Source organism: Mauremys reevesii, linkage group 2 (assembly GCF_016161935.1).
Source record: "Mauremys reevesii isolate NIE-2019 linkage group 2, ASM1616193v1, whole genome shotgun sequence".
Taxonomy (NCBI): domain Eukaryota; kingdom Metazoa; phylum Chordata; order Testudines; family Geoemydidae; genus Mauremys; species Mauremys reevesii.
Window position 1 is genome coordinate 112,810,779 of NC_052624.1, and position 23,025 is coordinate 112,833,803.

Here is a 23,025-nt window from a genome sequence, read left to right on the forward strand (position 1 = left end):
GGACAGGGATCCTCCACCTCCTGCCCTGGGGAGCTGGAAGGTCCTTGGTGACCAGGCAGGGTGATGCTTCCTGCTCAGAATCAGGGATGGGCTCCTGGGGCTGGTGCTGCCCACACAACAAGCCCCAGAGCCACCCTGCCCGGCTCCCCTCCTGGGCTGGGTCCTGCCTGCCCAGCTGCATCCTGGGCCGGCTCCATTTTGGCCTGGCCAGTGCCTCTCCCACCTCGGTGCCTGCGCCGGGAGCAGGTTTCCTCTGCCAGAAGACCAGACACTTCCATCTCCTGGCCCAGCCGGGAGCTCCTTTCCCACCAGCGGGGACGGAGGGGCCACTCTGCTTCTGGGGAAGGTGGCAGCCGCTTCCCTCAGGCTCTGGGGCCACCAGAAGAGCCTTCTTCCTGAACATCCTCAGGAGCCTGGCCATCCTGGAACCGAGCGGGGAGCAGGTGTGAGTCTGGGGTCACGGCAGCCTCTCACTAACGGGACTTTTCGGTCCCTCCCCATCCCTGCCCCAGCCAGAGCAGCTCCTCCTCCCCACACAGGGGTGCAGGGAGTTAAAGCTTCACACACGGGCAGGAGCTCTTTGCATGATCTGCTCCCAATGTTCCCCCTCGTCGTCCCTTGTGCTGCAATAACCAGCGAGTCTCATTGTTTTCGAGCACTGGGTTCAGTCACAAAGACCATCGGTTACTTTGCACAAGCAGCTCCTTCCTTCCATCCCAGGCCACATTCCCCTCCCCCCACCCCCAGACTAGAGAAGGAACAGAACCCAGGATTCTGGACATCTCCCAGGAAAGCATTCCCCACGTCAAAGTCCCTAGGCATAGCAAGCCCAGGGCCCCCTCCTTTCCCACTGATTTCCATGCTCAGCAGCTCACAGAGTCTGGCCCTCGGCCTGGGGAACAGTCTCCCACAAGGGAAGGGCTGAAAGCCCCATTGCTGAGACCTTTCCAAACACACTGGAGACGGCTTTGGAGAAGCCCCTGCCTGGTCTGAGAGCGAAGGGCTCCTGGGGGCGGTTTGCAAATCCAGTCTCCTTTTGGAGAGATTCTCTCCCCCTCTTTCTGCCTCTCCCCAGACTGACAGGGGAGACCACAGAGCAACCCTAATGCCACTCATTTGCTCTAGGTGATGGAGCGATGGATGGCAGATGTTCAGGGTCGCCAGCTGTCCCTCAGCCTCCTCCTCACTCCCCAAGCCCAAGGCAGGCTGGAGAGGGTGGTGACCTGAGGAGTTACCCTGCCTAGCCAGCAGGCAGGGTGATGACACTGGGCGATCGACTGGCTGTGAAAACAAGAGTCTGTCTTATTGCCACAGGATGGAGAAACTTGGCCCACAGAGGTGGGTGCAGAACACTGCCCTAGTGCGGGGGTGACAGCGCCTCTCAGCTCCTGACATCCCGGCACTTTACACACCTTCCTGGAGCCTCCCAATGCCCTGGACTGTAGGGACTGGAGCAGTGATGAGCTGCCAAAATCTTAACAACCGGTTCCCTACAGGGTCTTAGGCGGCACTTCGGTGGCGGGTCCTTCATTTGCTCCGGGTCTTCGGTGGCACTTCAGCGGTGTGTCCTTCAGTGCTGCCCAAGACCTGGAGTGAGTGAAGGACCCACCGCTGAAGTGCCGCCAAAGACTTGGAGCGTCAAAATCGGACCCTGCACTTCCTAAAGCTGGCCCTGCACATCGGGGTTGCAAAATTATATCAGGGGCTGGGTAGGGAAGGCTGTGCCTCCCAAAACAGCCTGCCCCCCTATCCGACCTGCACCCACGTCCTGCCCCTGACTGCCTCCCTCAGAACCCACAACCCATCAACCCCCCCTGCTCCTTGTCCCCTGACCACCATCCCCAAGACCTCCCACCCTAACTGGCCCCCAGGATCCCACCCCCTACCCAACTCGCCCTGCTCCCTGTCCCCTAACTGCACTGACCCCATCCACCACCACCCCAACAGACCTCCAGAACTCCCCCCATTCCCCGTCCCCAGACCGCCCCCTCAGAACCTCCACCCCCTCCAACTGCTCCCTGCCCCTTATCCAACCCCTCCTCCCAGCCCCAGCCTGGCCCCCTTACCATGCTGCTTAGGGCAGCGTGTAAGGATGCTGCGTGGCCCGTTGGAGCTTGCAGGCCCCCCTCCCTTACCTTGCTGCTCAAAGCGGCAGGATCTGCAGAGCTGCAGCGTGTTGAGCCGCTGGTGCCAGCGCTCTGGGCAGCTCTGCAGATCCTGCCTAGGGGATGGGAGTGGGGGAGGGGCCGGGGGAGCCTCCCTAGCTGGGAGCTCAGGCGGGCCGGAGACAGGACGGTCCTGACCGGAGTTGTTTGCCCGCCCACCCGCCTGCTCCTTTAACAGCCGATTCTACACCGGCTTTTAAATTTAACAACCGGTTCTTGCGAACCAGTGGGAACCAGCTCCAGCTCACCACTGGACTGGACCCAAACCCTACTGATGGGAAATGGGCCTGGGTAGGGGAAGCTACTGCCTCAGGGTCACACCAAGTGTGAGAGGCATGGATGGGACCCAGCAGTCCTTATTTCCAGGCCCCTTCACTAACCACTGCTGCACACTCCCTCCCACAGCTGGACTCTTGGAGTACGGGCTTTCAACCAGCTGTGCACCCACATTATACTAATTGCATCTAGACCACATTTCCCTAGTTTGCTTGAGAATGTCCTATGGGACTGTGTCAAAAGCCTTATGAACACCAAGATAGATCACGTCTACTATTTACCCACCTCCACTAGGCCCGTAACCCTGTCAAAGAAGGAAATAGGATTGATTTGGAATGATTTGTTCTTGACAAATCCATGCTCACTAGTCCTAAGAACCAAATTATCCTGTAGGTGCTGACAAACTGATGGTTTAATAATGTGTTCCAGTATCTTTCCAGGTATGGAAGTGAGGCTAGCTAGTCTGTAAGTCCCAGGGTTCTCTTTTGTTCCCTTTTTAAAGATAGGTCCTGACTTGTTAATGGATGGGAAGATGTTCTTTTTGGGGGATCTCAGACGAGAACTGGGGTACAGCACCTGGTTTGTTAAGGCCACAAAAATGGAGGCAGGAACCTCTTCTCTCCTGCTGGCCAAGAACCCCAGGTACCTAAAAGAGTGGGACTCATATCCCTGAATGGGCTTTAAAAAAGACAATGGTTAAAATTCAGCCCCGACCATTTCTTGTTTCCACAGACTAGACATTTTAGAAAAGCTTGGAATTCCTTGGTGCTAAACACCGTGAAACTCCCCTTCCTCCTTCACAAAGGGCTTTTATGCCCCTTATCTCATCCAGGCTCACGACTGCCCAGAGTTCAAGAATTGTCCCTGTTCCCATTGGACAGCAGGGGATCCTGAGGTAATTTAGCAAGTAATTTAGAAGAACTAGAATGTTAGTACTGCTCAGAGACAATTAATGGAGAGAGGCATCAACATTCGTCAAACATATAATTGGTTATGACTTACTCGCTTGGTCTTAAAAGAGAACAACAAGGACCTGAGTCTCCTCCTTGTCAATAACCCCCTGCTCAGCCAATCGGGGTAGAGACTGAGTGGCAGGAGGCTGAGGGTTCTCACCAGAGAGCCCAAAGAATGGCTCAGGTCACCACGGAAGGGAATAAAATTCTGCCACCTCAATCTAGTGTTTGCTGTGCCTGGAATTCAGACGGCACCAGATGGATCACACCGAGCAGGTTCCAAACTTCTCTGAGGCCCCTACCTTCTAAACAGAGATGTTTTACCTATTTAGCTAGAAAAGGAAAGGAGAAAACTCCGAAGAGGGTCCTCCTCGCACTCACGTATGTGTCCCTGAATTCCCTCTCAGTCCTCAAGGAGAGATGTCGAGAAGGAGACTTGCTACAGAAAAGTCACAGGGGTCTCCGAGGTTTCCCCTGCCCTGCATCCCTGTCCTACCTGGCTCATGTCAGGGTGTCATGTGAGGTCATCACCTCCCCACCACCTTTGCCCAATACCCTGAGGCCCTGCCAAAGGCTCCTGTGATGTCACTGCCAAACCCATCCTTTCCCTGCAGCGCTGATGTCCTTCCCTGCCCAGTCCCTTCGGATATTTGAGCTGCTTCCCCTGAATCACCCCACTAAATGACTCTTCATTGTGGGGATCAAGCAGGTTACATAGTAAAATATCAGAGGCTGCTCTCCACGAGAGAGCCAGGTTTTCATAAATTAGTAGACTGTGTGGCCAGAAGGGACGATTAGAGCATCTAATCTATTCCCCTGCTTATCCTAGGCCTCTTGTATGTCAGAAGAGCTCGGGTTTGGGGTTTCTGGGGTTTTTTATTGGACTACAGCATCTTCCAGAAGGGCATCTTGTCTTCATTAGAAGACAGCAAGAGATGGAGAATGCATGAGTTCTCTTGGTAGTTTGTTCCAATCATGAATCACCCTCTAACAAATCTGGGTCTTATTCTAATGAGAATTTTTCTGATTTCTGCTTCCAGCCGGGGGGGCGGGGGGTGTCTTGTTATGACTTTCGCTGCTAGACAAAAGAGTCCTTTCATACTCAGCATTTTCTCTCCAGGGAGTGAAGCAACTCACCTCTCAATCTTCATTTGTATAAATTAAACAGATTGAGCTTTTTCAATGTCTCACTATAAGCCATCATCTCCATCACTCAAATATCAATCTTTTCTGCACCCCCTCCAGTTTTTTAACATAATTTTCAAGATGTGGACACAAGAACTGGTTTCAATATTCCAACATCAGTCTCACCAGTGCTGGATCACCTCCCTTTCCATACTCACTACTCTATCTATCCAAGGATGGCTTTAACCTTTTTGACCACAGCTTCACATGGACAGATCATGTTGAGTGGCTTGTTCACTATGGCCCCTACATCTTTTTCAGAGTCACTGCTTTCCAGGGGACAGTCCCTGACCGTGAGGCCAGACTCCTTTGTTCCTGGAAGCATGGGTTTGCATACGGCTTTATTAAAACCTAATTATTCAGTAAGTATTTTGGAAGAATTAGACCAGGCCTGCACAACATACGGCCCGCGGGCCGCATGCGGCCCGCGGAGCCTCACTGTGCGGCCCGCGGGGGGATTCTAAATCCCCCCCACAAGGTGCTCTGCGGGCAGTGCAGAGCCCTTTGAATCCCAGACACGGCAGGGAATCAAAGGGCTCTGGGCTGCCTGAAGGAGCAGGGAGCCCAGAGCCCTTTAAATCTCAGCCGGGGCCGGGAATCAGAGGGCTCTGGGCTGCCTGCAGCCGCGGGGAGCCCAGAGCCTTTTAAATCCCAGCCGCGGCCGGGAGTCAGAGGGCTCTGCACTGCCTGCAGGGGCAGGGAGCCCAGAGCCCTTTGAATCCCAGCCCCTGGCCGCTGATTGCCTCCTCCCCAGATCTCTGCCCCAACTGCCCCCCAGGACCCCCACCCCTTATCTAAGCACCACTGGTCCTTGTCCCCCAATTACCCCCTCCCGAGACCCCTGCCCCTAACTGCCACTTGGGACCCCAGCCCCTATCTAAGCCTCCCTTCTCCTTGTCCCCAACTGCCCCCTCCTGAGAACCCACCCAACTTCCCCCCAGGACCCCACCCCCTACCTGTCCCCTGATAAACCTCCTGGACTCCCATGCCTATCCAATTGCTGCCTATCCCGATTGCCCCTCTGAACCTCTGCCCCATCCAACCCCTGCTCCCGGTCCCTTGACTATCCCCCGGAACCCCCTACCCCTTCTCCAACTCCCAAACCGCTTACTGTGCCACTCAGACCAGCGTGTCTGGCTCCCTGCAGCTCCAGACAGTTGCTGCCATGCTCCCCCATGGAGCCCACAGCCCTCTCCCACCCCCAGCACCTGCCTTCCAGATTTGAACACCTCAAAATTCAGGAGTGCTCAAGCTCAGTTTGGGCAGCTTTTACTTCATTTCTCCCAAATCAAATATACTGATCCACTGTAACTTGCTGTAGAAAAAGTAGGATAAAATTGAGCAAGAAATGCTTATTAGGACTGGAATTGCTATTTTCAACAGCCATTGCCTTTTTGTTTGTTTGAAAGGAAGACAGTGATATTGCACTGGCAAATTCCCCATAGAAAGAAAGAGTGGACCAAAAGAATAATAAAGGCACCTCAACTTTTCCTCATTTATGGAGGACAGTCTTATAATATGCATCCAGATATCCTCCAATCACACAAGCTGAAAATTGTTCCACTTTACTGCAGCTCTGTAACCATATGGGAACCAATCCTGTCTGTGTTTTGTGCACATCCAAAATTCCGGCTGAATGACCCGCCCTGGGAGCGAGTTACCAGTGACCCAGGGCTGGGGTGGCAGGAGGTGGGGGGGGCACTGGTGACGGGGAGCCAGGGCTGGGGCAGCAGCAGGGTGGAGGGAGGGCACTGGTGGGGCGGAACGGGGGACGCCCCGCGCGGGGGGGGCAGGGGGTGGGTGGGGGTGGGGGGAGAGCCCAGGACTGGGGCAGCAGGAGGGTACCGGGGGAGCCCAGGGCTGGGAAGGGGGACAGCCAAATTTTTTTGCTTGGGGCAGCAAAACCTAGAGCCGGCCCTGCCGGGTTCCCCAGCTGCGGAGCCCCGGCCCTTTAATTTGCCCCTGAGGGCTCCCAGCCACCTCTTTAGCTGGGAGCCCCTGGTTGATTTAAAATAAAGTATCACCTCCCCCCCCCCAAACTTCCTTTTTGGCCCACAGCTGTTTTGGTGGGGGGGCGCTGGGGAAGGAGGGTTTATTTCCGCAGGGCTGGGTGGCCCGGGGGCGGGGTGTTTCCTCGGGCTGGGAGGTTTCGGCCCTCAGCTGTTTTCTTTGGAGGAATGTGGCCCTCGCCGCTTTACGAGTTGTGCAGGCCTGAATTAGACCATTAGAGAAAGAATAATGAACTGTTCACAGACAACAAATGGAGAGAAGCAGGAAGAGTAATCAAATATATGATCGGTTAAGATTTTTTTGCTTGGTTTTAATAGAGAACAAAAGGACCTGAGTCTTCTCCCTCTTAATATTCCCGTGCTCACCCAATCAGTGCTGAGACTCTGAGAGGCAGGTGGTTCAGAGTTCTCGCCAGATGGTCCAAAGATGGCCCAGGTCACCACCAGAGGGGATCACTCTCAGAGCACTATTCCAGCCCCAACTATTTGTGAGGGGTTCCCATAATGAGAAACGGAGAGCAACTCCCTACCCCCACCACACTCCACACACACAGAGTTCCTGATGGTGGGAGGGGAAACAGGGGAAAGGACAAAAGAAGCAAGAGAAGAAGAAAAAGGAGGGAGGGATGGAGGAAAATGGAAAACCAAAAGGACAAACCCTAATGTCACCATTGATTCTAAGGAACAAAATCCTAGGTGGGGAATAAAATTCTGCCACCTTAAGCTAGTGTTTTACACCCGTAGAATTCAACTGGCACCAGAGGGATGAGATTAAACAGGTTCCATACCTCTAGGAGGCTCTTACCTTCTAAACAGCGATGTCTCTTTTCTAGCAAAATCAGTAAAAGGAAAGGAGAAAACTCTGAAGCGGTTCCTCCTCGCGCTCATGTATGTGAACCAGAATTCTCTCTCAGTCCTCAAGGAGAGACTTCGAGAAGGAGACCTGCTGAGGCAAAGCCAGAGGGGTCTCCGAGGTTGCCCCTATCCTGTGCCCCTGTCCTTCCTGGCTGATATCATCTCTCTGTGAGGTCACCACCTCCCCATCACCTTTGCCCAATAGACTGGGGTCCTGTCAAAGGCCCTTGTGATGTCACTGACATACCCACCCCTCCCCTTCAGGGCTAATCTCCTGCCCCTGGCCAGCCATATTGCATGTTTGACCTACCCCTTGTGGATCAACCCACTCAATGAGTGTTCATTCTAGGAATCAAATTGGCTACCGTTTTTCATAAATTACCAGACTCTATGGCCAGAAGAGACAATTAGAGCATCTAATCTGACCCCATGTATATCACAGGCCCTGTAATCGTTTGCGCTGGGGCTTGAACCTCCTGAGGGCAGGAGGAGAGCCACACCGACTCACTACACGTCTTCTGCTGAACGGGCTGAGCAACAGTACACGGCTCGAGGAGGCTCAGGCCCTCTGGTGCAGAGGCTGAGCAGCAATAAACCGTATTAGGAAGCTCAGGCCCTCTGGTGCAGGGGCTGAGCAGTAACAAACAGTACAAAGTGGCTCAGGCCCTCTGGGGCAGAGGCTGAGCAACCACAAATAGTTCAAGGGAGCTCAGGCCCTCTGGGGCAGAGGCTGAGCAACCACAAATAGTTCAAGGGAGCTCAGGCCCTTTGGTGCAGGTGCTGAGCACAAAGAGTACAGGGAGCTCAGGCCCTTTGGTGCAGGGGCTGAGCAGCAAAGAGTACAGGGAGCTCAGGCCCTCTGGTGCAGGGGCTGAGCAGCAAACAGTATACAGGCCTAGGTCCTTACACCTGAGCGTTGGGTGAGGGGGAAAACTGCCACCCGTGAGTGGGGTGGCAGGGGGGACACAGGCCCACCCACTCCACTGCGTCCCAGCCCGGGGCCCTAGCAGCGGCTATCACCGCTGCAGGTCAGTGGAGTCCTGACCGCAACACACTAACATGGGTTCGTATGTGTCTGCAGCCTGACTGGGGTCGGCTACCCCCGGGCTACTTCCACTTTCTCCCTCAGGGCCTACCGTGTCCGTGGCACCGGGTCCAGGCCCGTCAACCAGCATAGGCTCCTCTCGACCAGAGCTTGGTGGCAGGTCCAGCAGCTCCTCGGGGAAGTCCGGCCAGGCGTGCTCGGGCGGCTCCTCTGGGTAACAGCAGGGACGGGGAGGCTCCGACGGCTCCTCCTCGTAGCGGGCGCGGGGAAGCTCCAGCCAGTCAGGGCAACTGCCTCGAGTCCTGGAGGGTTCCCGGTCGCGAGCTCCCGGCGGCATGTCTGCTCCCTGCGGTGGCTGGGCCCTGACTGAGCTCTGGCAGCCGGCCTTTATACTTCCTGTCCCGCCCCTTGACTTCCGGGGGGCGGGAACAGGTGGTGGTGGCTCCGCCCACTTGGGTGTCTGCAGGGGCGCTCCCTCTGCTGGGCAAGAGGGGGGCCACACCGACTCACTACAGGCCCCTTGTACAGCACAGGAGCTAGTTTTTGACCAGATCCTGTCCAGAAAGGCACCTAGTCTTCATTAGAAGACATCAAGAGATCGAGAATCCTATCACTTCCTTTGGCAGGTTGTTCCTGTGGTAAATCATCCTCACTGATGAATATTTGTGCCTTATTTCTAATATGAATTGGTCTCTTTTCAGTTTCCAGCCACTGGGTCTTCTTATGCCTTTCTCTGCTAGATTAAAGAGCCCTTGGCAGTTTGTTCATTTGGTGAATCCTTCTTCCCACCCAGGCTCAAGACTGCCCAGACTTGGCGAACTGTCCCTGTTTCCATTGCACTGCTGGGGAGCCTGAGGTACAGAGAAGGGAAGTGACCTACCCAACGGCTTACACAGCAAGGCGGTGGCAGAGCCAGAAAGAGAAGCCACCAGTCCTCACTCCTGTCCTAATACACAACAAACCCCCCAGTGGCAGAGATAAAGCCCAGGAATTGAGATGCTGGGGAAATTTCACTGAAACCATTTCTCTCAGAAAATCCCATTCAGACTAAACCAGATTGTTTCTTGAAATCATAACAAGTGGGATGAAAATTCTTTGCACAAATAGTTTGTTGCAAGACAAAAGCATCTCCTGTTTGTCACAGTGTGTTAAATTGTCTCATCGCACACAAACAGGAGACACTTAGATCTCAAAAATTAGAGAAGATGCTTCAGTCTGAGGGCTTGTCTACACTACAGGACTATTTCGAATCTACTTAAGTCGAATTTGTGGATTCGACCTTAATAAGTCAAATTTGTGTATCCATACTAAATACACAAATTCGAACTTCTGAGTCCACATTCACGGGGCCAGCTTCGACTTTGGAAGCGGTGCACTGTGGGAAGCTATCCCACAGTTACTGCACTCCCGCTGCCCATTGAATTAGGGTTTTCCCCCCAATGCATGCTGGGGGGAAAAATGTGTCGTCATTGAACCGTCAATCCCGCCCTCCCTGTCTTCCTTGAAAGCGCCGGCGGGAAATCTGTTCGCGCCCTTGTCTGGTCGGTTACAGCGCGGACGCCACAGCACTGCGAGCATGAAGCCCGCTGCGATCATCGCTGCACTTATGGCCGTTGTCAACTCCTCGCACGTTATCGTCCACCTCTTCCACAGTCAGATGCTGAGAAACCGGGCGAGGAGGCTCCGGCAGCACGGTGAGGAGAGTGGAGCAGACCTCTCAGAAAGCAGGGTACGCCGGGCAGTGGAGATCATGGTGGCAATGGGTCAAGTTCATGGTGTGGAACGGCGATTCTGGGCCCGGGAAACAAGCACAGACTGGTGGGACCGCATAGTGCTGCAGGTCTGGGATGACACAGAGTGGCTGCGAAACTTCAGGATGCGTAAGGGCACTTTCCTTGAACTCTGTGACTTGCTGGCCCCTGCCCTGAAGCGCCAGGACACAAGGATGCGAGCAGCCCTGAGTGTGCAGAAGCGAGTGGCCATAGCCCTCTGGAAACTTGCCACGCCAGACAGCTACCGGTCAGTAGCGAACCACTTTGGCGTGGGCAAATCTACTGTGGGGATTGCTGTGATTCAAGTAGCCCACGCAATCGTTGAGCAACTGCTCTCAAAGGTAGTGACTCTCGGAAATGTCCAGGTCATCATAGATGGCTTCGCCGCGATGGGATTCCCAAACTGCGGTGGGGCTATAGATGGGACTCACATCCCTATCCTGGCACCAGCCCACCAGGCCAGCGAGTACATTAACCGAAAGGGCTACTTTTCAATGGTGCTGCAAGCTGTGGTGGACCATAGGGGACGTTTTACCAACATCAACGTCGGGTGGGTGGGCAAGGTTCATGACGCGTGTGTTCAGGAACTCTGGTCTGTTTAGACGCCTCCAGGCAGGCACTTTCTTCCCGGACCACAAAATAACGGTTGGGGATGTGCAGATGCCTACAGTGATCCTCGGGGACCCGGCCTACCCGCTAATGCCCTGGCTCATGAAGTCCTATACAGGCGCCTTGGACAGTGAAAAGGAACTCTTCAACTACCGGCTGAGCAAGTGCAGAATGGTGGTGGAGTGTGCTTCGGACGTCTCAAGGGAGATGGCGGACCTTACTGACTCGCCGGACATCAGCGAAAAGAATATCCCGTAGTTATTGCTGCTTGCTGTGTGCTCCACAATCTCTGTGAGAGCAAGGGCGAGACCTTTTTGGCCGCTTGGGAGGTTGAGGCAAATCGCCTGGCTGCTGTTTACGATCAGCCAGACACCCGTGCTGAGAGAATATCCCAGCGGGAAGCGATATGCATCAGGGAGGCTTTGAAAGCGAGTTTCCTCGCAGAGCAGGGTAACCTGTGACTGTCCACTTGATTTTAAGAGAGCCTGATCATAAACCAAGTTTCCCCCACTTCCAAAGGACGTTTTAAAACTAAGGACATGTTTTAGTAATTAATAATAAATCTTTCGTTGACTTTGCATTTCTCTTTCTTCGTTGAAACATGGAAGCATTCTGTGCTGGTTAAGGTGTGCACTGATGGGTGGGTTTGCAGGAAGGGGCGAGGGGTGCCGTCTTTGGATAGGGGTTAACATGACGGCTGTGGGTTTGGGCGTTGGAAGGGGTGAGGGGTGTGGGGGAAGGGTGAGTATCTGCCCCTGGATGAGGTCTCTTTGGGGCTCAGGGCACCGGGAGGATCGTGACTACGGTCCAAGTGCATGTGAAGGAAGCCTGCCTTTACATTCTGGGATGTCAGGCACCAGGACCCTGCACAAGCATACACATCAAGGAAAGACCCGGGGCAGCATACACCACACAGACTGTCCCTGGTGCCTAGTGACTGCAGTCTGTGTGTGCCCTGCAGTTGACCCTGCAGCCAAGTCTGTAGCATGGCACTGTGGGCTATGCAGTGAACTTCCAACCCCACAGAACAACAGAAAGTCTTCTGACACCAGAAACGTGACGGAAACAGTCAGTAACACAAAACCGCTTTTAATAATGTAGTACACAGTGGGGGGTTTGAACTTGGAGTTGGGACTGGTTGATGCTTTAAGGAAAGAGCTTGTACAAATTTACAGCGCGAGAGTTGTCTCGAACATTATCGGTGTGCTGCGGTGCAGGGACAGTTCTCACGGCCCCTACCGCCCCTCCGTCTTGTCACTTTGGGTGAGGGGGGGACAGGACTTCTTGGCGTTGGAGGGCGGTTGCAGATGCACTGCAGGGGGGCTCTCTCCTCCTGACTGCGGTCTTGCAGAACATCTACAAGGCGCCGGAGCGTGTCCGTTTGCTCCCTCATTAGACCAAGCAGCGTTTGAGTCGCCTGCTGGTCTTCCTGCCGCCACCTATCCTCCCGTTCCAGGTGTGTGCGATGCTGCTGACACAGGCTCTCCCTCGACTGTCTCTGCTCTGCCGCCTCCGCTCTGGAGCTGGCCATCAGTTCCTGGAACATGTCGTCCCTTGTCTTTTCTTTCGGCGCCTAATCTGAGCCAGCCTCTGCAGGGGATGGCGGGGCAGTCCGGGAAGGAGCCAAGCTGTGTGATGCGAAAAAGTAGGTGATTTCCTTGAACAAATACATGTTTGCCAACAGTAAACACAGTCTAGTCAGTTTCAGTTAAGAAGACCAAACAGGGAACCAAGTCTCAGGAGATCTCGGAACTAGTCCGAGATTTCGGAATACGCTCTCATTGGCGGCGCGATTGCACTGGATAGCGCACAAGCGAGGAGAGACAGCTGCAGCCGTCTTGCACAAAGTCCTGGTAAGCCTTACAGTACAGAGTGCTTATCAGTTAGTGCTTAGCTGTGCTCTCCTGCTGGAGGCAATGTGCAAAGCAGAAAAGATGAGCGTTATGCGGCACCTCCCGCCAGTGAACGGGAAAGACCCCTGTATGCTTTTCCTCTGTGGCCTGCAACACGTGGCTGTTAAGCGGGTCATTCTTATGCAAAGTAAAACTCTGTTAAGCGAGGGTCATTCTTATGCAAAGTAAAACTCTGTTAAGCGAGGGTCATTCTTATGCAAAGTAAAAGTCTACCATGCACAATAGTAACAGTACACTAATTCCACTAATTAGATGCAGCACTTCCACAACGACATCACCCTGAGGCGTGTCAGGCGCACACAGAGAGAGCGGATGCTAACAGAAGCCCTGCACAGACCAGGACCATACGCTGCCATGCTCGTAGAGGCGATGGTCCCCCTGTACCTGAGGATGGCCTGGTGCGGAAGAGTGTGCTTCAACGGAGCACCCAATAAAGCACCTCTCCCAAGAAACCTCTTGCTGAGGCTTTTCCAGCTGCTCTCTGAGAGCTTTTTTGAACTGTCCCCAGAGGACTATTGCTCCATTCCTATCTGTGTAGACCTGCTGTTTGTATAGTTTCATATTTAAAATTTTTTATATAGTATTTCTATTTTTTATATATATCCCTGTTTCTTAAAAAAACAAATGTTTCCCTGTTTGTAGCACTTACCGCCTGATCCTTCCCTGTCGGGTTACATCATCCCTATGCTGCCTTGGTGGAAAGTTACAGCAGCAGGACAACAAGAATAGAGGAGTTAGATAAAGTTGTTATGAGAAAGTAGGGAACTGCCAGAGCGAGGCAAATGCCAGGTGGCCTAATTGGGATCAGATAAGTTGCATGGGAAATGGGAAACCAGTAAGCAAAGGGCCATGCATGTGAAAAGTGTGTGTATCAGACAAAGAACCAATCAGCAGCAATGTAATGTTGGTGTGTCTGACGTTTGCTAATATGGAGAAGCCTATATAATATGATGCATTGTAAATAATAAATGATTCAGCTTGCAATCATATTGGTTGTTGTGCTTTATCCGGCCCGCCTGCAACGCAACACTTCCCCTGATTCCGAGTCCGGGTTCATGGGCGGGGACGGTTGGTAGGGGATCTCTGTGAGGGTGATGAAGAGATCCTGGCTGTCAGGGAAAGCGGGAGTGGGTTCGATGTCGCCTGCGCCGTCCTCAAAAGACCCTTCCTCATCTTCCCCATCGGCGAACAGGGAGGGGGAACTGTCCCGGTACACTATTCCGTCCTCGGAGTCCACCGTCACTGGTGGGGCACTGGTGGCAGACCCACCTAGAATGGCATGCAGTGCCTCGTAGAAGCGGCATGTCTGGGGCTGGGCTCCGGAGCGTCCGTTTGCCGCTCTGACTTTTTGATACCCTTGTCTTAGGTCCTTCACTTTCACGCGGCACTGCATCGCATCCCGGCTGTATCCTTTGTCTTTCATGGCTTTAGAGACCTTCTCGAAGGTCTTCGCGTTCTGCTTGTTGGAGCGCAGCTCCGAGAGCACAGACTCCTCGCCCCACACAGCGATCAGATCCTGGACTTCCCGGTCAGTCCATGCTGGGGACCTCTTTCTAGTCTGGGATTGCCCGGACTCCTCTGCTGGAGAGCTCTGCATCATTGCAGGTGCTGCGGAGCTCGCCCCGATGTGCAACCAGAACGTCAGATTCAAACCGCCCAGACAGGAAAATGAATTCAAATTTTCGCGGGTCATTTCCTGTGTGGCTGGCCAGAGAATCCAAGCTCGGACTGCTGTCCAGAGCGTCAACAGAGTGGTGCACTGTGGGATAGCTCCCGGAGCTGCTAAGTTCGATTAGCATCCACACCAAGCCTAATTCGAGCTAGCAAGTGCGAATTTAGCGTTACTCCACCTGCCGGGGTGGAGTACCAAATTCGAACTAAAGAGCCCTCTAGTTCGAATTAAATGGCTTCCTGGTGTGGACGGTTGAGCGGTTAGTTCGAATTAACGCTGATAAATTCAAATTAAAGTCCTAGTGTAGACCAGGCCTGAGTTAAGTACATGCTGCTCTTGACAATTTCAAAATAAGAACATCCAAATACAATAGAATAGTTCAGCTATTCTATTAGGTCATAATCTGATCTGAGTAAACGTGATAGGACACCTCGTATTATGCACTGCTCCTAGTGACACTCTCCAATGGATCCCCATCCTCTCAACCCACCAGGACGTAGGTAGGAGCGGATTGTTATCCCTACTTGAAAGAGGGAGAAGCTAAGGCTGAGAAAGGAAAATTGACTTGTCTTAGGTCACACAGCCTGTCAGTGTGACAGAGTTGGGAATAGGACCCAAGAGCCCTGACTTTCAAACTAACCATCGGATCTTCAATTTCATACCTTGAATGACCTGAATAAAGTGCTCTCAAATGCGCTCCAGACCAATCACAGTGCATAGTAATTATTCAGCAAATAGTTTAGGAGAACTGGAATGTTAGAGAGTATCAGAGACAATTAATGGAGAGACGAATCAAAATTCGTCAAACATATGACTGGTTATGACTTATTTACTTGGTCTTAAAAGAGAACAACAAGGACCTGAGTCTCTCCTCTGTCAATAACCCCCTGCTCAGCCAATCAGGGTAGAGAGTGAGGGGCGGGAGGCTGAGGGTTCTCACCAGAGAGCACAAAATGATGGCCCAGGTCTCTGGTGGGGATCTCTCTCTGAGCACTATTTCAGCCCCACATTTTTGGGTGGACCTCCCACAATAGGAGCTGCAGAGCAGCCTCCACTCTACAACACACACACACACACACACACACACACACACACACACCTCTCCTGGTGCTGGGAGGGGAAAACGGGAAAGGACAAACGAAGAAAGAGAAGAAGAGAAAGGAGGGAGGGAGGGATGGAGGAAAATGGAAAACCAAAAGGATAAACCCTAATGTCCCCAGTGATTCTAATGGACAAAATCCTAGGTGGGGAATAAAATTCTGCCACCGCAATCTAGTGTTTTCCTGGCCGAGAATTCAGCCAGCATGAGGTGGATCAGACTGAACAGGTTCCAAACCTCTCGGAAGCTCTTACCTTGTAAACAGCGATGTCTCTTTTCTAGCAAAATCAGTAAAAGGAAATGAGAAAACTCTGAAGCGGTTTCTCCTTGCGCTCACGTATGTGAACCAGAATTCTCTCTCAGTCCTCAAGGAGAGACCTCGAGAAGGAGACTTGCTGAGGCAAAGCCAGAGGGGTCTCCAAGGTTGTCCCTATCCTGTGCCCCTATCCTTCCTGGTTGATATCATCTCTCTGTGAGGTCATCACCTCCCCACCACCTTTGACCAATAGACTGGGGTCCTGCCAAAGGCCCTTGTGATGTCACTGACACACCCACCCCTCCCCTTCAGGGCTAATGTCTTGCCCCTGGCCTGGCCAGCCATATTGCATGTTTGACCTACCCCTTCTGGATCAACCCACTCAAGGAATGCTCATTCTAGGAAGCAAGTTGGTTACAGTTTTTATAAATTACCAGACTCTATGGCCAGAAGAGACAATCAGAGCATCTAATCTGACCCCCTGCATATCACAGACCCCTTGTAGAGCACAGGAGCTAGTTTTTGACCAGGTTTTGCCATAAGGGGGAAGTGAGTTAACCCCAAGGGCACTCAGTGAGTTTATATCACAAATGCATACTCGGAAGAATCCAATAGAAACTTGGATTTTCCAGTCACTTCTTTCTAGGAGTCCCCAGGGCTAAGGTAAAACCCCTACTGCCCCTCCCCATTCTGCTCACCTACAAGATGTGCTGGAGTTTGTCTGTGCTGGGGGTTGTTGTCAGCAGAATCTAGAGCTCCTCATCCATGATGTCTGGGCAGGCCTTGCTCAGAGCCTGCCAGCGGAGGGAGACCAAGGGTCAGGGTTATGGAATCTGGGGATACACCTGCCAGGGTGACATCTGGCTCTGTAGTCCTTGCCCAGAGCAGCACTCTGCAGAGGGCCTGGTGCACAGTAGGGTATGGAACAACCAAACTGCTAGGGATGGGAGCTGGGCTTCCCGGCAGAGTCCAGGAACCGAAGCACAGCATCCACAAGGAAGGGATTCCCCACAGAGGTGTAACATCATCTCCCATGGAGGGGGAGTCTCCCCTTGACACTTGATTAATCCTGTGGCCTGTTCCCATCTGCAGCCACCGCACCCTCAACTTAGCAGCTCCAGCTACCGAAGAGAGCAAGGACCAGAGGCCTTCCTGATCCTGGGACAGAGGAGTAGGTTGATGATCTACCTGGATGTGAGTGTTGGCCTTCCCCATGCCCGTGGTCTAGACTCCATTCAGGGCAGTGCACAGGAACTGCAATTCCTGTTCCAGATCTAGGGGCAGCTACATTTTGCTGACAGGAGACTGTACATGAGACCTTGCAGTTGGGGGGTGTGACGTTATTGATATAAACTGGGACCATATAGAACATGAGTTGCAACCAAGGTCCTGTAGTGGCACCAAATCTTAAGTAAAGGGGGTCATATAAGGTGTCTAAGACCAGGTTCTGGGTTGCTGGTTATGATTATGCTGTCTGTATGTCTGTGTATCATTTTGTGGTTGAAGTTATAAGTATTGGCTCTGTACTGTCTGTATTTTGTATTCTGGGAAATATCCCAGACAAGCTGGTGTTAGCCCTGCCTAGCTGGCTTGATGGCCCATTAAGGGCCATCAGCTACACAATTGACCCATGGAGAGAAGGCAGACACGCCTTGTGACTCAGCAAAGTATGCAGAGACTTGTCCATGTGACTGCAAACTCCATTTTGCTGTCATTTTCCACAGTGTGGACAAAGAGATTCTTACACCTGGAAAAGCCTATATAAGGCTGATGCTTCATCTCCATCTGGTCTTCAATCCTGCTTCTTACCTCTGGAGGGACTTTGCTACAAACTGAAGCTCTACACAAGGGACTGAGGACCCATCCCAGCGGGGGATGTTCCAGAGACTTGATTTGAACCTGCAGTTTATGCCATCACTGCTGCAAGCCTGAACTAAGAACTTTGCCATTACTGTATGTAATTGATTCCATTTAACCAATTCTACCTCTCATCTCTACCTTTTTCCCTTTATAAATAAACCTTTAGATTTTAGATTCTAAAGGATTGGCAACAGCGTGATTTGTGGGTAAGATCTGATGTGTATATTGACCTGGGTCTGGGGCTTGGTCCTTTGGGATCGAGAGAACCTTTTTCTTTTATTGGGGTGTTGATTTTCATAATCATTCATCCCCAGGACGAGTGCACTGGTGGTGATACTGGGAGACTGGAGTGTCTAAGGAAATTGCTTGTGTGACTTGTGGTTAGCCGGTGGGGTGAGACCAAAGTCCCTTTGGTCTGGCTGGTTTGGTTTGCCTTAGAGGTGGAAAAACCCCAGCCTAGGGCTGTGACTGCCCTGTTTAAGCAATTGGTCCTGATTTGGCACTCTCAGTTGGGTCCCGCCAGAATCGCTCCGTCACAGGGGGCGACACAGGCACTAACATGGGCATGGAAGGTTGAGGAACAGGGTAGAGACCTGTGTGGGGCAAGGAGGGCAGGAATTTGGGAAGCAAGAGCAGACGATCAAACACTTTCCTAATGTGGGTCAGGATGATCCCCGTTTCAAAGCTAGAGAGAGTGAGGCACCAGGTGGGAGAGTGACCTGGACAGGATCACGTTACCACTCAGTGTCAGGGCTGTTCCCTGTTCTCATCACTGGACCCCGCTGCCCCTTCTGTATGACCACTCCAGCCATCCTCTCCCACAGGCCATCCCCACCACTCACCAATACCATAATGGAAGCAGCCTTGTAACAGAGTTCACTCACAGATAGGTGCCCCTTTCTGGCCAGGCCTGGTGTCACAGCTTTCTTGCTGGGCTAGCACCCTCGCCGATAGTCGCTAGGGAACTATGGCAGTTTGTTGGCTGGAAACTCAGCCCTTCAGCCAGGTGACCATCTTTTAGTCCACTCCTTCTTGGGTAGCACTCATCTGAAACGAAAAGTTCAAAAATGTCTAACAGAAACAAGATCTTCCGTCCCCTTGGGAGCTCCTCCTCAGCCTGGCTTTGGCTCGGCCTGCCCTTGCTGGCCTTCGTAGCCCTTTCTATGGCCTTCTACGTCCCCTTCCTTAGAGACCATGGGAGAACCAGTCCTACCCTTGTACAGCCTGCACGCGCAGTGTCTCCAGCTCCACTGCGAGCTCACTCACCAGAATTAAGAGGCAATCCTTCTCTTCTGCAGTATCCCAATGCTCTTCCTGCAGCCACTCAGTCTCATTAACAGCTGCTTGCAGAGCCTATTCTGAAGCCTTTAGCTTCTTCTGCAGCCTTTTTGCTACTGCCGCTGCATCCCCCAAAACCTTTTCCGTCAGAGTCTGAGAACCCACACTTGTGTTTGTCCCTACTTCAGTCTGCTTCATCTCTGTGCCAACTATTTCATCCTTCACCTCCCTGCAGCACACAACAGGGTGTGTTGGTGGAGAATCTGCAAGGTCTACGGCCATCCCTGCCACTTCCACGTTGCCTTCCTCACGTGGGTTTGTGCCAGAGGACACCTTCTCCTTTCTTTCTAACTTCTTGGGGCCATGGCCCCTCGTTTTGCCACTCAGGAATTTCCTAAGCAGGCCTGTGTTTTCATATGGCCTGTTCTCTGCAACCAAAACAAAGAACTCTTGTCCCCATCTTGGCATTAGGCCACACTTGTACACTTTCTCATGCCCTGCTTTCCTGGTCCAACCTTCTCAGCACAGCCCAGGCATGCTCTCCGTGTCTGCTCTTTTTGTCCATGGGCATAGCAGACCCTGGGTTGATTTCCCTTTGCAGGATCTCTCACAGGTATTGCTGCTGCTACGTCTGTAGCTCTGCCTGCACTTCCTTCTGCTTCTGTTGGTTTTCTAGGAGCTGCTGGAGAAACCCCTAGACCTGCTTTGGCTGCTTAACCAGTCCCTGGAACTGAAGTTGGAAATCCAGTGAACAGCTCGCTCCCTTGATATACTGCTTGGGAGGACAGAACTTCCGTCAGCAACCAAGACTTCCATCGGCCCTCACGGATCACAGGGGGTATTGAATCCTCCGGACTATGCCAATCATAAATGAATCTACTCAATGTTAGGTGCCCCCCCGGCAGCCAGACATGGCATCACAGCCCTCTTGCTGGGCTAGCGTATCCCATCCATGGTCACTCCAGCACCATGGCAGGTTCTCCGCCTCGTAACTCAGCTGCTGGCCAGGTCACCACCTTTAGTCCACCCTTCTGGGGCCCAGCTTGTCTCACACTAGAAGGCCAAAGAGGTCTTCCCACAGAAAGAAGTCCTTCTGCCATCGCCGGGGCTCCTGCTCAGCCTGCAGCCCCCTTGCTGGGCTTGGAACCCTCTCCGGGTGTGTGTACGCCCCCTGCTTTGGGGCCAGTAGGGGAACCCAGCCCCACCCTGACATTCGTAGCAGCCGAGAGCCCTGTACCCAACAGCTCGGTCTGCTCCTTTCTCTTTGCTGCAGCTTTCCCTGGGCATTTCCTACCTCTCTTCTCAAGTTCCTCTAGGCTTTCCTTGCTGCTCTGAACTAGGCCTCTGGGAACTGGCTGCGGCCCCGTGGGACAGGAGGGGCTCACAGAAGCCACTGAGGGGACTCTGCTGCCCTTCGCAGGAGCGATAGCACCGTGTCCTAAAAACATAAGTCTGTGAGGAGGTAATGCTTGTCATTAATTAGCCTTGCTAAAGAGCTGGGTGGGAGCTGCTCAGGGGACAAGCTGGCTCCCTCCTGCTCATGGAAGTGAATTCATCTCCTTTCCCAGTAGCACCTGCTCTCACTCTCATTCCCCATCAGGCTCCTTACTGCCAGGCCAGCAAATGGCCTTAGGATGGGAATGAAGACTGGGCCTTGCCCCAATATCCTGAGTCTAATCCCACTGTTTACCTTGTCCCACCCCCCCATCAGCTGCTGGGCTTCCCCCAGGAGGGAGCAGGTGAGGAGCAGCCCAGCCTGGCTGACAAGCAGCAGGGGGTCGTGGATGGCCAGCACTGCCGTTCGGAGGAAGGATCTTCTCTGCCTCTCCACAAAGAACTTTCCGAAGACCTAAAACCAACAGGACATGAGGCATTAGCAGATTGCCCAGAACCAGGCTCCAAATCCTGGGGCAAGAACACTATCTCCGTCTAGTGGCCCCAGGAGGTAGCCACTGCAGGGGACCCAGCCACTCCCACACCTTGAGCTGTCTCATGCCCTGGGAGCAGAGTGTCCTTACCTCCCCCACCCTGGCTGTGTTCCTGTAGCCCAGGAGCCTGCTGTCCTGTTGCCAGTCCCAGCACCACAGCTCTTAGGCCTCCTGGATGGTTAGCCCTGGGAAACAGACACACACACGCATTTGGCATTCTGGTTGCAGTGCCTGTGTCCTTCCAATCCCATTGGTGGCTGCACAGTGGGCAGAGTCCTCACTGTGTGCCTGATCCAGCAGAATTGCAGGGGAGGGGTGTAGAACACAGAAAGAGATAAAGAGAGACTCATCCTCCAGCCGGGGTCAGTCTGAGAGAAATTGGCTGGGGTCCCAGTCACACTCTTCTATTGGGTGCCATTTCCCAGCTGGGCTCATTACCCCTCTGGTGCAGGAGCAGCTGGTAGAGCCGATAAACCCCCTCCCTGGCCTGCCGGCTGAGGTCCTTATCTGGGTCACTGATGAACAGAGCCAGCTCTGCCACATGGTGACCCAGCCTGGGGAACTCTGCTGAGTTCTAATGGAAGGGAGAGGGAAAGGGGACTCCATCAGCATTTTCCTGCCAGCTCCCAGTCTCCCCCTGGCCAGGACTCTCCTTCCCCTCAGCCCCTCTGCAGGAGATGCTAGAGAATAGGAGCGAGAGCTAAACCCTTAATTTCCTCTGCCCGCTTGGGAGCCTGAAGCACAGGGATGTGGGCAGGGCCCTCCATGAGGATTTGCTTCCCCAGCTGCTCCAGGATGACAGGAAGGCATGAACCTGGAGCATGGTCCCCTTAAAAGCCCAGAGTCACCACTCAACCAGGACAAGAAGAACTTGACTCAAGACCAGCTCAATCTTTGCTGTGACTCTATCTCCCCAAGAGGAACACTCCTAACCCACGTGCCACTGCAGCAGCAGATCCTATAGCCAGATGGAGCCAGCCGGCCTATGCCTGGAATCAGGAAGCTGGGGTCACAGGTCACTTACGTCAAACTCAGGAAGGGTGATGGTGAATCTGAGCAGGGCCGTGCTGCTCCTAGTGGTCCTGGTTCTCTCTTGCCACACCCTGAACACGATCCAGTAGTTCATGTGCTGTGGGGAAAGGAGGCAGCTCAGGATCAATGGGCAGGTGCATGTGTTGTGCTAATGAGACCCTCCCCATCCCCAGGGGGCTGAGACATTGTGTGCGGGGTGGAATATCTGATTAATTGATCGCAGAGCTTTAGAAGGGGATTGTTGCCCCCAGGACGATGCTTGTATCCTGCAGGTCACAACTTGTCATTATCTCTCTAGATTGGGACAATGCTCGGTGTCGGGGCTGGTCCCATCCTCCCTGAACTCCTGATTCCTGAACAGCTCACCAGGAAGGAGACAGACCCCTTCCCCATCCCTGGCTCTCAAGTCCTTGGTTGAGTGAAGGGACTGAGTGTGAGCACAATCCCCCCAGGAATCTCAGGGCCCGTCAGAGAGAAGGGCTGATTCTCTGGGGTCCACCTGTTTCTTTGGGAAGGAGCCTGTGGCTCTTCCCTGAGGACCATATTCTGGATCTCACAGGAAGGGTCCAGCCAGGGGCCCTGTGGTTAGTGCTCAACAGAACCAGGCAGAGCTCTGGCTTGAAGTCCCAGCTCCTTCCTCTGTCCTTCAAGGAGGAAGGGCCTGACACTGCATTGCACCAACTGCCCTGACCAAGGACGGCCCACTGGGGGCCCAGCTAGGAGGATAGACTGGAAAATGGATCTAAGAGTTAAGGTAAAATTGCCCCCACCCCTCTCATGGGGCTCACCTCCAAGATGTAGTGGAGCCTGTCGGTGTCTGGGGTCAGCTAATTTAGACCCCATTGTTTTAGATGTAGAGTTGAGATCATGTTTTTCAATGTGCATTACTTTGCATTTATCAACATTGAATTTCATCTGCCATTTTGTTGCCGGTTTGGTGAGAGCCCTTTGTCACACTTTGCACTCTCTTTTGGACTTAACTAACTTGAGTTGGTTTGTATCATCTGCAAATGTTGCCACCTCCCTGTTTACCCCTTTTTCCAGATCGCTTAGGAGTATGTAGAACAGCACTGGTCCCAGTACAGACCCCTGGGGGACATCACTAGTTACCTCTCTCC

The 23,025-nt window shown here is 53.1% G+C and overlaps 1 protein-coding gene across 1 annotated transcript; it reads right to left on the reverse strand.

Moving 5' to 3' along the window:
* Positions 1–18,240: 18,240 nt before the first annotated feature.
* Positions 18,241–22,714, reverse strand: LOC120399256 (maestro heat-like repeat family member 5). Its single transcript, XM_039527352.1, has 5 exons — positions 22,696–22,714; positions 21,900–22,004; positions 21,314–21,449; positions 20,638–20,795; positions 18,241–18,716 (listed from the first exon to the last, which is right to left on the reverse strand). The coding sequence occupies exons 2-5, from the start codon at positions 21,999–22,001 to the stop codon at positions 18,687–18,689; spliced, it is 426 nt and encodes a 141-aa protein (XP_039383286.1). The 5' UTR covers positions 22,002–22,004; positions 22,696–22,714; the 3' UTR covers positions 18,241–18,686.
* Positions 22,715–23,025: the final 311 nt, after the last annotated feature.